This window comes from Balaenoptera ricei, chromosome 7 (genome assembly GCF_028023285.1).
Source record: "Balaenoptera ricei isolate mBalRic1 chromosome 7, mBalRic1.hap2, whole genome shotgun sequence".
Lineage (NCBI taxonomy): Eukaryota > Metazoa > Chordata > Mammalia > Artiodactyla > Balaenopteridae > Balaenoptera > Balaenoptera ricei.
In genome coordinates, this window is record NC_082645.1 from 62,395,946 (window position 1) to 62,411,488 (window position 15,543).

At 34.5% G+C, this 15,543-nt stretch overlaps 1 protein-coding gene across 1 annotated transcript in view; it reads right to left on the reverse strand.

Annotated features, from left to right (window-relative positions):
• The window catches only part of OLA1 (Obg like ATPase 1), a 172,446-nt gene that overhangs the window by 128,768 nt on the left and 28,135 nt on the right, over positions 1 to 15,543 (reverse strand). Inside the window, exon 4 of the mRNA XM_059927262.1 lies at positions 12,621 to 12,748. Within this exon, the coding sequence (XP_059783245.1) occupies positions 12,621 to 12,748 (128 nt within the window). The remainder of the gene's footprint in view (positions 1 to 12,620; positions 12,749 to 15,543) is intronic.

Genomic DNA, 15,543 nt, shown 5'->3' on the forward strand with positions numbered 1-15,543 from the left:
TATTTTAAGGGAATACTTCTTGATATCAAGTAGATAGCTAGTGATTATATCTCAAACAATGGGCTGGCATGGCTAGCAAGGGTTTTCCTTTGCGTTGACAAATTAACAAAGGAATTTTGTTTAGATGACTGCACTGGGCATATTAAAACAACTGGTGTAAAGACAATAAAAATGTTAAGAATCTATTTAGAAGACTGCTTCTTTTCCTATTATCATTCTTACTCTTGGGGGGAAAAAACCCAGATGAAATGAAATACTGAGCTCTCAACGACCTTAACTCAATCTTTTCATCGTTCAAAGCCCAGCTCAGGTTAGGTGGCCAATTCCTGGCTCTACCTGGCAAGGGCACAGAAAAAGCGCCCACAGCCTCCTGGGGTAGAAGGAGGAAGCTGGATAATATCCCCTTACCAAGAATACATGGAATGGGGGAAGAGATACCTGCACAAAAAGGAACTAGTCTGTTATTAGAACAAAAAGGTATAAAGGCAGTCCTGCCTTCCCCACAGCCCCCTCTTCTCCCCTCAACAAACACACACACACACACACACACACACACACACACACACACACTTTCACTACATAACAGTAAGGTATCTTAGAAATACACATTTTTTTTCTTACCCAAAATTTATTAACTTAAAGGTGACAGAGACAGTAGGATTTGTGGAAAACATGAAAGAAAAAGGGAGTGATGGAATGTGGAATTAGTATATAATGTAAACAAAATAAAATAAAACTGGAAAGTCTTAGGTATTTTTACTCTTTATGAAATTCTTTCATTTTGTTTTCCTTCTAAATTACTTACAGGGGTTTTTTGTCTGCTAAAGATTCAAACAGAGAAAAATATTTTTGAAAATAATCAAAATTAATTTTCAGAACTACATTATCTTTCTTTTCTTTCAAAATAAAACCAGTCTTACAGGTTATTTTTCTAATTACAAAACAATACCTGGTCAGAATATATTTAGTTTGAGAATATTTGTGACAACAGAAAGGCAGAAAAAAAAAGCGAAAATTACTTATATTCCCTCTAACAAAATGTAACTATTGCTAGCATTTTTGCATATATTTTTGCAGATTTTCTTCTATGTGTTTGTATTTTACTAAAAATAAGATCACATTATAAATGTTCTTTCGCAGTCTTATGTTTGCATGTAATAATATATGGTGATTGTATTTTCATTCAATGACCACAGAGTTACATTAACATTTTTAAAGACTGCAAAATATTATGCAGTATAGATGTTGTATAAATTATTTTTCTATCATCTTTATTAGAGTATAATTGCTTTACAATGGTGTGTTAGTTTCTGCTTTATAACAAAGTGAATCAGCTATACATATACATATATCCCTGTATCTCCTCCCTCTTGCGTCTCCCTCCCCTCCTCCTTATCCCACCCCTCTAGGTGGTCACAAAGCACCGAGCTGATCTCCCTGTGAAACGCAAGTATCTTTATGGCAGAACAGACCATACAAATATAATGTGTGGGAGCTCTCAATGAAGTACGTCTTTAACAACAGAACCCACTAATTTAGTTACCTGAGAGTAAAATTCTTAACTAAATCATCCTGGCAGAACTATCCTGATTAGCCCAGCTTAAAAATCAAACATTTTACAGAGATGGCAGAAGATCACTGACAACTCCTGAATCACTGCATTCTAAGCCAAAGCCATCTTCTCCTTAATTTAATACAGAACTCCTTAGAATTTTATTTGAATCATTTGTGCATACCTTACATTGGTATTTAAATAAGAAAATTCCTCATGTGTTAAAAATCAGAATAATACATGTTCACTTTTTAAAAAGCCAACGATCTAAAAAGGAAAGTCACCCACCTCTCTCTCCATCCCAATTCTATTCTCCCAAAAACCTATCAACAATTTGATGTATCTCTTCAAATTTCTTTCTATGAATATAGTGTAGAGCTGAGCTATCTAATACTGTAGCCATAGCCACATGAGGCTATAAAGTACTTGAAATGTGGCTAGTCCGAACGGAGATGTGCTCTAAGTATAAATTACACACCAGATTTCAAAGACATGGCACCAAAAATATATCAATAATTTTTCATATTGACTACATGCTGAAATAATATTTTTGATAGGTTAAATATATATTATTAAAGTTAATTTCACTTTTTACTTTTTTAATGTGGCTATCAGAAAAACTTTAATTAGATACGTAGCTCACATTATATTTCTATTGGTCAGCACTTGTACAAAGGCTAACGGTGCAGGTTTTGGAGTCAGACTTGCCTTACTGAGTACTACTCCCAACTATACCATCTACCAGCTATGTAACCTTGGACAGATGTTCTAACCTCTCTGTACCTACTTCTGACTTGTTCTGAGAACTGAATGAAATTCCTCACAAAAAGCGCTTAGCACAGAGCCTGGCACATAGTAAGTACTTAATAAATATTTCCTGGCAACAAAAGAATAAAACTATAACCTAATTCTTTTAAAATCACTATATAGCACCTGTCTCTTCAGAAAAGTCTCCAGTTATATCTGTAGGTCACTACTGTGCAGAGCAGGTAGTCTCTGAAAAACAATGTATACCAAGCACTTGAATTTTCTTTTTCTCTCTCTTTCACACACACACACACACAAATACATGGATCTTGAACATGTTTACTATATAGATCCTAAACTTTTTTTTTTTTTTTTTTTTTGGCTGCACCGCGCGGCATGCAGGATCTCACTTCCCCCACCAGGATTCGAACCCACGCCCCTTGCAGTGGAAGCAGAGTCTTAACCACCAGACGACCAGGGAAGTCCCATAGATCCTAAACATTTAGATCTAAAACTGTACAAAAGCAATGTGGTACGGTGAAAACCTGGAAAGAAAAAAGAACTTAAAGAAGAACGATGGGGGAGTTCCCTGGCAGTCCAGTGGTTAGGGCTTGGCGCTTTCACTGCTGGGGCCGGGTTCGATCTCTGGTGGGGGAACCAAGATCCCGCAAGCCACGCTGCTCGGCCAAATAAAGAAAGAGAGAATAGGATGGGCTCTATGCGCAGTATACTAGCTATGTACCCTAGCAAAACTACTTAGCCTTTCTCTCTCAGTATCCTCATCTGTACAGCTGGGATAACACCAATCCTGCAGAACTGTTAAGATTAAATAGAATAATATATTAGAAAGAAAGAATCGACCATAGTACCTAATTCATACTAGGTACTTAATAATCACTTCCCTTCTTCTGGAAATCAAAATAAAACGCCAAAACAATTCAGACAGGCTAATAATGTTAATGCTGAAGTGCCTGCCATGCCATAACTGCCTGTTCATACCCTGAAGAGGTAGTTTAAAAACATGCTGGCTGTACAGTCATCCCAGGTTCCCTACATTTTATCCCTTTAACAAGCAACTGGAGAACAGAACTCTGGAAAGAACAGGGCACCACATACCCCATCCTCTCATCATCACTATCAACATAATACACGCACACGCAAACACATACCAATTTAGCTGAAAATAATCAAATTGTATTTGAAATTTTGTTTCCTATAACTATAAATGATTACATACTTTATAATTAACAGTTCTATAAATCTGGACCTCCTATATGTTTCTAAATTGGGAACAAAACTGTCCCATACCTCAGAAAACAGAACTCTTGCTTCCAGTCTACAAGGTCGTATCTCTAAGTAGCTGCTGAGAAACTAACAAGTTTTATCTATAAACAGCTTGACAGTAGGTGCAATGATAGAGCCAAAGGTGCTGTCCTTCAGATAACACACAAACACCTTAGCCTCCTATTGAAAAATCACTTCAAAACTTCTAATGCCAGCTTTAAAAAGCTAAAGATTCAGTGAAATCAATAGCCTCGTCATGTTCAAAGCTTTAAAAATTTAACAATAGGAAGTTACATTGCTTCTAAAACATGTCATACTGGCTCACGAAACCCTAGAGAAAAAATTAATCATTTTTCTAAATAGAAAACCTGTTACAAGTTACTGCATGTATATGAATTTTAAAAGAATTTGCTTCCCATAATATTGTCGCTGTTTCCCTATTCTATACTGAATCTTTGGCAAACAGTTTTATTTGAAGAGACTTCTGTTTATGGGAGATGTAAGAAAAGCCTATCCCTTCTTTACAAAGTCTCTCAAATTTGCTTTCCCTTCAACTGCCACTGACAGTTTTCTGAAATCCAGTCCTCATTATTTCCTTCATGAAATACTACAAAAACCTCCTGGCAGTTCTTTTTGCCCCAAACTTCTTCCCACTAAAATCTGTTCAGAATGTGTTCATACATAGTTGATAGAGCATCAACTCTGTTAACTAAGTGACATAATCCTGCATATTACCCATGAAGTAGATAAAATCCAAATTTCTAACTTAACAAAACTACAAATTATCAATATCGATATACCAAATAGGGATGAATGTCACAGACATTATGGCAAGAGAAAGGGGGAAGGCACAAAAGAATATAGAATGTGCGATTACATTTATAAGAAGTTCAAGAATAAGCAAAACTAATCAATGATGATATAAGTCAGAACAGTGATTACCCTGAGTGGGGAACTGACTGGGAAGGGTGACAGAAATGTTCTCTATCCTGATCTATGTGGTCGTTACACAAGTGTATATACATGTACAAATGCCTCCAGCTATGCACTTCAGATTTGTGCATTTTATACTTTACTGTATCTATTTTCTATCTCAATAAAAATAATGGAAAATCAACTAGAAGAAAACAGTTGTGAATATTTACCTGATTATGAGAAGGATAAGAACTTTTTAAGTATAAAGGTAATAGAAGAAATCAAAGGAAAAGACTGATAAAAGTATTTTCACGAAGATGACACATATAATATATCTCCATGTGTCTGCATTGTATGAACAAACTCTAGAACAGAGATCAGCAAACTAAGCTTGTGCCCTATTTTTGTATGACCTTAAAGCTAAGAATGATTTTTACACTTTTTGAAGTGCTGCAAACACACACAGACACAAAGAACAACATGCAACAGAGCAAAATGTTTACTATCTGGCCCACTAAAGAAAAAATTCCCCAAGCCTTGCTCTAAAAAATAACACAAGAAACTAATAAATGCCTCACTTCTAAAGGCAAGACAGAGGAATCAGAATGTGAGTAGGAACAAGATTTCTCAATGTATACCCCAATGTTATATCAATTTTCTTTTTGAACCATGTAAATGTTTTACCTATTCCAATATATGACCTATCTAAAATTATTCAAAAAATAAAAAATTTAAAACACTATTATCCCCTTGGAGATAGAGGAGGAGAATTTGGATGTATCTGATAGAATTCTAAGTGTATATACCCATTGGCCTAGTAATTACACTTCTAGGCATCTCTTAAATACCCAGACATGTACCAAAAACAAACAAAAAAACCTGTATAAGAATTCCATTAGCAACATTCTCTGTTAAAAAAAAAAAAAAGTCAGAAATGATAATGCCCATACATTATGCTAAGTGAAATAAGTCAAAGAAAGACAAATATTGTATGATCTCACTTACATGTGGAATCTAAAAAAGCCAAACTCAAAGACACAAAGAGTAGACTGGTGGCTACAGAGAGTAGACCCCAGGGGCTGGGGTGGGGGAAATGGGGAGATGCTGGTCAAAGGGTACAAACTTCCAGTCACAAGATGACTAAGTTCTGGTATCTAATATAAAGCATGGTGACTACAGTTAACAATACTGTATTGTATGCTTGAAAGATGCTAAATGAATAATCTTAAATGTTCTCAACACACAAAAAAAAATGTTAATTATGTGACGTGATGGATGTGTTAACTAACCGTACTGTGGTAATCATTTCACAATATATACATATATCAAATCATCACGTTGACAATGTTATACGTCAATTATATCTCAATAAAGCTGGAAAAATAAATAAATAAATGCCCACAAATAGGAAGTACTAATTCAATAAACTCTGGTACTTCCATAATGTGGACAATGGTGCAGCAGTTAAAAAATAATGAAGCATGAAATAAGCCAGTCACAAAAGGACAAATATTGTATGATTCCATTTATATGAGGTACCTAGAGTAGTCAAATTCAGAGACAGAAAGTAGAACAGTGGCTGACAGGGGCTGGGGGAAGAAGGAATTGGAAGTTACAGTTTAATAGGTACAGAGTTTCAGTTTGGGAAAATGAAAAAGTTCTGGAGATGCATGGTGGTGATGGGTGCACAACATGTGAATGTACTTAACTTCACTGAATTGTATACTCAAAAATGGTTAAAATGGCAAATTTTATGTTATGAACATTTTACCACAATTTTTAAATATTTATAATTAAAAAATGTAGAAATTAAAAATCTAAGTTCACAAGAAAAACAATGAAGCAGCATTAAAAATAACAGTCTATATGCACTGACACAGAATGATCGCTTATTTAAACTCGAAAATAATTCTTTAAGTACAGTATTACAATCCCCATTTTACATGAGAAAACTGAGGTTCAAAGACACGGTGTTACTTTTTCACAGTTACACAGCTAGAAAGTAGGAACTGACAGTCACACTCAGGTTTGATTATAAAACCTACATTCGTTCCACTTTACTCTAAGCACTAGACTGAAATGGCAGAAAAATAAAATAGTTGCTTTATGCTAACATGATTCTGATATTTTTCCCCTTTCATTATTATCTTTAATGTCATTTAAACAGTAACTAATTTTTAACAAACTTCTTTGAAAAGTACATCCTGAACGTCATACATCTGCATTTCTGCTTCAAAGTGAATGAAGGCTAGTTTTTTGGTTCATAAAAAAGCTAACTCAGCTTATATGAATAACTAATCTATTAAGGAAATGTGGATAATTTGCTTCAAAAAACTTTTAAAATAAACAAACATGGTATTTAGCTTTTTAAAACAAAATCTTCATAACAAAATTTTCCATAAAAGTGATATATACTAAGTACAATGGGTATCTGTTTTGTTTTCAAAAGCAGTTAATCCATTAAGTAATTTTTAGAATGTTAATTTCTATTTATTTTTTCCCAAACACTGGAAACTGTTATTTTTCTTTCTCAACGACATGATCAAGTAAGGAAAACCAAAAGGAAAAAGAAAAAAAGGAAAATTATGAATTCATAAAGAATTTCTCTTCTATAGTTAATACATATAACTAGCAATGTATAGACATACCCATAGCTAGTCAGAGTTGTTTATCCAAAATCATAGGTGCCATATGGCAAAAGTACGGAGAAATTCCTACTTTTTAAAAGTTTTTAGTTTTTTAAATCATGCAAACCATTAAAAAAATGTTCTGTATGGTTCAAGAAACCTGAAAAGCAGTCAGCTGAAGAGTAACACATCTGGATCAAGAAATAATTTCTGCAGAATTTCAAACGTTCAAAATACTTTGGGAAAGGGGGAATAATTAAGTAGGAAGATGATTATTTAGAACATTGTCAACATTCAAAAACAGTTTGACACTTAGACCAAAGAAAAGAACATATACCTCAGATAAATAACTGCAGGCACATGAAAAAATGCTCAACATCGCTAATTATTTGAGAAATGCAAATCACAACTACAATGAGGTATCACCTCATTCCGGTCAGAATGTCCATCCTCAAAAAGTCTACAAATAATAAATGCTAGAGAGGGTGTGGAGAATAAGGAACCCTCCTACACTACAGGTGGAAATGTAAACTGGTACAGCCACTATGGAGAACAGTATGGAGGTTCCTTAAATAACTAAAAGCAGAGTTACCATATGAACCTGCGATCCCACTCCTGGGCATATATCTGGAGAAAAGCATAATTTGAAAATCTACATGCACCCCGATGTTCATTGCAGCACTATTTACAATAGCCAAGACATGAAAACAACCTAAATGTCCATCGACAGATGAATGGATAAAGAAGATGTAGTGTATAGTATGTACGTATGTGTATATATACATATATATATATGTGTGTGTGTGTGTACACACACACACACACACACAAACACACACACAATGGAATATTACTCAGCCGTAAAAAAAAGAATATTGCCATTTGCAGCAACCAACATGGATGGACCTAGAGATTATCATACTAGGTGAAGTTAAGCCAGACAGAGAAAGACAAATATCATATGATACTGCTTATTTGTGGAATCTTAAAAAAAAAAAAAGATACAAATGAACTTATTTACAAAACAAAAATAGACCCACAGATAATAGAGCAATGCAAAAAGTTTCTAAAACCAGGGATTGTGAGACCAAAGCTATAGTTATGTGAATTTTAGACCAAGAATTTTCAAACTGTTAAATGTTGCCTTTATGTTGGAAATAAATGTCTTCAGAAACCTGAAAAAAAAAAAAAAAAGGTCCACAGACATAGGAAACAAACTTATGATTACCAAAGGGGAAGTGGGGGGGAGGGATAAATTAGGAGTTTGAGGTTAACATATACATAAAACAGATAACCAACAAGGACCTACTGTATAGCACAGGGAACTATACTCAATATTCTGTAATAACCTATAAGGGAAAAGAATCTAAAAAAGTATATATATATATACACACACACAGATATATGTATACATGTATATATGTATGTATAACTGAATCACTGTTCTGTACACGTGAAACTAACACATTATAAAATCAACTATATTTCAATAAAAAATTTTAAAAAGAAATTTAATGAGACCTCAAAAAAATTTTAAAAATACAATAAAACAAAAGTATGAAAAAAAACATTAAAAATGCAACTCAACTGAATAACTCCTGTAAACACTTTAATCTGCCTCCCTGCCCCAAGTCTCCATTCAAAACTTTATACTTAAGTCATCAGAGAAGAAAATCCTTAATATAGTGGACATGGTGAATCCCCAGCTACCTCCCAACATCTTTTCCATCACTCCTACTCCTTGTTATTAATCTTATCTACGCTGACAATTCCTTCATTGTGCTAGGGCCTTTGAAACAAGCCGTTTACTCTGAATAATCAATATCTCCTTTCCTCCTGCTGCTAACTTATTAGCCCTCACCTAACCTTTACCTCTCAGCAAAATCATCACTTCCTCAAGGTAACACCACACACTCACATACACACATACTGTCTCTGTTCTCTGTACACAATTGGAGAATGACATCTAGTGTTTATGTGACCATTTATTCAATGTCTGTCTCCTCCACTGGACTGTAAACTCCATAAGGGAGGGTCATTTTGTTTTTACTCACCATTACATCCCTTAGAATCTAGCACACTAAAAAGAGAAGCTCCACAAATAATGTGTCAAATGAATAAAACAGAGTGGTCTAAAGATTCAAAGTCATTAAGAGGTACAAACAACTAGGTATAAAATAAGTAAGTTACAAGGATGTAATGTACAGTAACAGGGAATATAGTCAGTATTTTATAATATCTTTATATGAAGTGTAATACATAAAAATATTGAATCACTATATTGTACACCTGAAACTAATATTTTGTAAGTCAACTATACTTCAATTAAAAAAAAAGTGCTTGTTAAAATAACTAGATTTAAAAGTTAAAAAAAAAAAGTTTTAAAGCCAAAAAACCTGTCAAAATAACTACTTACATTTAAAACAAGTATAAATTTTTGATGCAAGGTATATATTTACATCCATCTAATAACCAAGGGAAATAAACAAGGTGAGGGGAAAATTAACCTTTAAGAATCAAACTAATGGAGAGAAACATAGCATTAAAAAATTAAAACTCAGTAATAACCACAACTTACCATTAAAATTTTTTTCTCTCTGTTTTCAGAAGTTCTAATGAAAAGCTTTAAAGTGTCCTGAACACACTAATACGTATCATCCTACACTGTCCCTTTCCTTAGTAGTTTAAACCAACTGTATAAAACAAAAATAGATGACTTCCCTGGTGGCACAGTGGTTAAGAACCCGCCTGCCAATGCAGGGGACACAGGTTCGATCCCTGGTCCGGGAAGATCCCACATGCCATGGAGCAACTAAGCCCGTGCGCCACAACTACTGAGCCTGTGCTCTAGAGCCTGCGAGCCACAACTATCGAGTCTGTGTGCCACAACTACTGAAGCCTACATGCCTAGAGCCCGTGCTCCGCAACAAGAGAAGCCACTGCAATGAGAAGCCCTCGCACCACAACAAAGAGTAGCCCCCACTCGCCGCAACTAGAGAAAGCCCGCGTGCAGCAACGAAGACCTAATGTAGCCAAAAGTAAATTAATTAATTAATTAATTTTTAAAAATAGAGAAACTAAAAGATATTAATAAAAAATGGGATTTTTCACACCAAAATTAAAATGAAGTAAAGAAATAAAACAAGTTTCAAACATGCTAATAAGCAAATAAGTAAACAATTCACAAGTACGTCTTTAAGTCCAAATCCAATAATGTAATTACACATTTATTAACATAATTAATCAATATCTGTTTCCACCACTAGACTAGAAGCTTCATAAAACCAGAAAATGTATTAGATTCTGCTACCCACTATATATTTCCAGCACCCAGAACAGAAAACATTTACTATTTAATTAATGAATATTAAATAAACAAACAAATGAACTGTATTTCTGGTGACTTTAAGACGTTTGAAGAAAATAACCTTTATAAAGAGTAATATTAAAGATAAAATTTTATTTCACACTCATATTTAATAACCTGTTGAAGATGAAAATATACCATAATTTGGAATTAAAGAATTCTCACTTTTCATAGCTTCAAAGTAATCACTTTATCCTTTTATTCTCTTCAAGTCTTTTTTATTGCCTGTAATTCTACAAAGGTTTTTAAAAAATTCTTGTTATAAATGTATCATTCTGTGTTCTGTGCACTGTACAATAATATATACTGTATTTCATCAATTCTAAGGTGCATATTTTCACAGTTTAACATTTTTGAAATCAATCACTATAAGAAAGCATGTTACCTAGTTTAATTGGATTTTTTTCCCTTTCTTAACAACATCTTTAGCCTGAATGAAATACAATAAAGTATGTATGCTCCTAACCAAATTCATTTTTCCCCTAAAGGTTAGAAAAACATATCAGATGAATATTATACAAGAGACAACAAAACCAAGGACTTTATTACATATATTAATGGTTTCAGGCTATTCTCAGGAACTTATCATCACCCGAAACTGCTCCAGCTCTGAAAATTTTAAGTCAAATATCCCTCTCCAACCACACACCCGCTTACAGCCAACATACCTGTTCCTAAACCTCATCAGGAAATAGATCCTTCCACTTTTCAGGCCTTTCCTACCTTCACTGCTACCCTATGGTAAGCTCTACCCCACTCATCAGTTCAATCACTCACACCCCAACCTTCAGTTCTCTTGCCCCCATCCTCCTGTCATACCTGCCCTATCAATACTACTTCCTTAAAGACATCCCTATCTGGATGTCCCAGGTACACATTCAAAAACTGTCCCAAACTGAACTCTTTGACTCTCTCCCAAGACTTGCTGCTCCTTCTGTATTTAACATCTCAGTGAGTAGCATCAAGAGTCATTCAATTGGCCCAGTCCAGAAACCCAGGAGTCACACTTGATTCTACCCTCTCTTTGAAACTCTCACATCAGTCACCAGAACCAGTGAAAAAACAAACTGTCAGGAAAACAGAGGCTCCCGCCAATGTACAGACATTAGGTAACACTACTCAACATAACTGAAACCCCCCCCCCCAAACATATAACCTTATTCTTTGCCTACATCCCAAACCCTTCCAGAAGGTGTCTCCAAACCTTCAACCAAGTAAAGCTACCTAGACCAGTGCTTCTCAAACTGTTATGGGTTTTTGTAAAATACAATAAAAATGAATTACTAGGCAAACGAATTTTTTAAAAGACATACATAAATACTAGCACAATATTTTAATTAAATTCAAATGACCAAAAAATTACTCAAATTTTCTAAATGCTCATTCTCAACTGCTTATAGTTATCTGTCAAGGGCCAGTAACAAACAAAAGCACTGAACCAGACCCCACCTCTAATTTATGTTTCCTTCGTTTGCTCATTATAATATTATTAATATTATTACCATAAAGTACAGTCTTGACCTGAGCCTTAACCTAAAACTTTCTATTTTGTCAGAGAATTACTATGTTCTTGGTTCACTCCTATAGTCAAAAGAACACAAACCAACATATAGTTCTACTTATTTTCTCTCTTTGCTTTATATCCCTCTCTCCATTAAGGACTAGCTGATCTATAGTCTCTCCTTAATCCTTGTATCTCTAGTAAATAACCTGGATGATTTTCTCTCCTCTGAAATAATGGAATCCCCTCCTCTATCAATTCTGCCTTTTCAACACATGGAAAAGCAAAAATGCAGACAAATTCCACAAGAAAACTTCGAAATGCCTTTACAATCAACAAAATTACTTCTGCATAAAAACACTTTTCAATGGGTCTAATCCAGAATGGGATAAAATTCAATTAGAGAATGACAGCAACACAGCATATACTTACTATGGAATAAGCCTTCTCATATGGAGATGATACTTAATCACATTAAGTCACAATCAACAGACAAATCCACAATTCACCTTGTGAAGCTAAGCAAATCTTATTTTATTAATTATTTATTAATTTTATTTGCACAATAATGGAAAGAAAACACGGATCATAATGAAATCAATCAATTAAATAAACAACTGTACTTACGTGTTAGATGAAAGATTCCATCACAGGCACTAATATAAGATAAAAAGGCATTTCCCAGGCCTTGCCCATTGTGAGCTCCTTTCACAAGGCCAGCAATATCCACTACATTTAGAAAAGCAGGAATTTTGCTGAAAAACAAAAGATGATTTTAATATAAAATAGTACTAAGAACCTGTTTATTAACCAAATGGCTTTCCCAAACATGTTACATGAATTAATTCTTTCCTTTCTAGAACAATGTTTACTAGACTCTCAAATGAATAAAAAAAATTTAAACAAGAAATAATCTTTTAAAACATTAGGACTTTCTTACCTAGGAAAATGAAGGGAAAACATTTTAAAGCAGAACAGATGTTTTTATTGTTACTCTAAAAACTAAAACTCATATCATTAATTTTATTATACTGGCACATGCACACATACACAAAAGCAGGGAACATTTAAAGAGTATACTGATACAAGTCAAGGTAATCATCATAGAATGAGCCAACGTACTCAACAGATACTTTGTGCCAGGAACTGGACTAAGTGCTTTACATGTATTATCATTCCAAAGTTCAAAGTTACTCTATAAGATGGGTGTTATTTATTAAATCCACTTTACAGATGAGGAAATTAAGCCATAGAGGAGTTAAGAAATCTATTGCACACAGGATCACTCAGCTAATAGTGACAAAACTGCTATTCAAATATAGGATATCTGGGTTTGCATTTAATCACCATATAGGTTTTATAGCCCCAAAATGCATGTAACGATGTGAACCAATTGTCAGCATAGTAATAACGTAGTTGTTAACAACAGCAACAGAATTAGACACAGTAAAGTAACAGTTAACACAAATTAGAAAACAAGAAAACCAGTCAGCCATGTAGAAATGGAGATTAAAGCGTATGAGTAAATTAAGCTACTTTCAATGTCATATGACAAAGGTGTACGGTATATGCATTTATGTATCCTTTGTCAATTTTCAGAGTATTCATTTTTCAGAATGTCAATTTTATTACATGATAAAATACAACATAAAAGTTCCACAAAATGCTTTCCTATTATCTGCATGGAAAATGAGTCCTTTTAAAATAATTGTTCTATAAAAAATTTTTATACAAATAGGAATTACTTCATAACTGGTACCAGCAAATCCACAGAAAACATACAAAAGAAGGGGTTAAGTTTCTGGTGACTACTGTGGTTGCCTCTCCAGCATCCTTTGCCCCTTCTCTTGATGACTATATTGACTGTCATTTGGCTAGTCATACCTCCCCAGTGTAGCCCGGAGCTTTGAAAAAGCTGGCTCTACACCTAACTCTAGAAGGGGGCATGTAGCTTGGGCCTATACTAAGCAGCTTAATTTCATCCCCTAGGCACAATTAATGATTCTAGGACCTCTGCCTTGCTCCATTTGCCTAGAAAGACTTAAGGAGAGATTTGCCAGAGAGGGTTAAGAGGGTTCTTGAATAGAAGATCATCAGTTCTCTGACAGGGCTTCTAGAAGCAAATCCCTCTTCCTTCACTCTGAACATGGATGAGAAAGTATACAGTTCCAAGATTTGAGAGTTCCAAATGATTTGGTCATTTGAGATGACCAAAGGGGAAGGCAATCTTATGATCAAGCTGATAAAGTAAGTAAAATGGAGAGGGGAACGAAGCCAGGTCCTTGATGACACAACTGAGGTGCTGAAACCAACACAAAATACCATGCTACCTGTTACTAACTCAATAAATCAATTTTTAAATCCATATGTTAGGTGCAACCAAACTCATCTAAATAATATAACTTCTAACAACTAAAACATATCACCCATATGATAAATATAAAGTACAGTAGCATAGATACGAGAGGAAAGGCCCTTAAGTTGAAGTAAGAAGCCTTGGGTTCTAGCCCTGGTTGACATTAACTATCTGTGTGACCTTGAGCAAATCATTTCACCTTTCTGGGCTTCCGTTTCCTTTTATAAGGAAACCAGACAGGACAATCTATAGCTCTGAGGTTCTGTTTTCTAATGAAAATGAGTTTCTTAATTCTGATTCTTGATTTAAGGCCAGGATAAAGGTTTAAACCATTAATACCATATCTCAAAAAATAAAGACTTGACCCCTAATTCAAAGATTTTTTATATACTATACCAATGATTCTAAGACTACTTTGTTTTTAGACCTTATGAAACTTTCTTGAGATTAAAATAAGGTTAAAAATCTTTTTAATCACTATGATATAATGAACACAGAATACCAAAAACATTTATAAGTCTTTCTTCAATAGAAACAAATGAAAATGATGAGGAGGATTTTTCTTCCATCAAAAAAACAAACAAAAAACCTGGAAACTTGCAATATAACAGATAAGTCTGGGGTAGCAAGAAGAAAAACTATGAATTACTGTCAATTCTTCCTTATTTGCTTGACCACAAAGAGGCCAAAATTAAGTTACGGAAAAAATGAAGATGGGTTTCCGTTCAACTTTTGTATTTCCATAAAGGTGTTTAATCAATGTTTACCAGTAAAGCAAGAGAAATTTTGAGAAATTAATTCCCTGCCTAAAATTTCAATAAATTTGAAGTCCATGAGCTTTATTATTGTTTTTTTTTTTTAAATAACATGACATTTATTTATTTATTTATTTGGTTGCATTGGGTCTTAGTTGTGGCAGGCGGGCTCCTTAGCTGCAGCTCACGGGCTCCTTAGTTGCGGCTCGCCTGCTCCTTAGTTGCGGCACGTGTGTCCCTTAGTTGTGGAAGGCGGGCTCCTTAGTTGCAGTAGGCGGTCTCCTTAATTGTGGCATGCGAACTCTTAGTTGCAGCATGCATGTGGGATCTAGTTCCCTGACCAGGGAGCAAACCCAGGCCCCCTGCATTGGGAGCTCGGAGTCTTAACCACTGCGCCACCAGGGAAGTCCCTCCAAGAGCTTTATTATTGTTGTTGTTC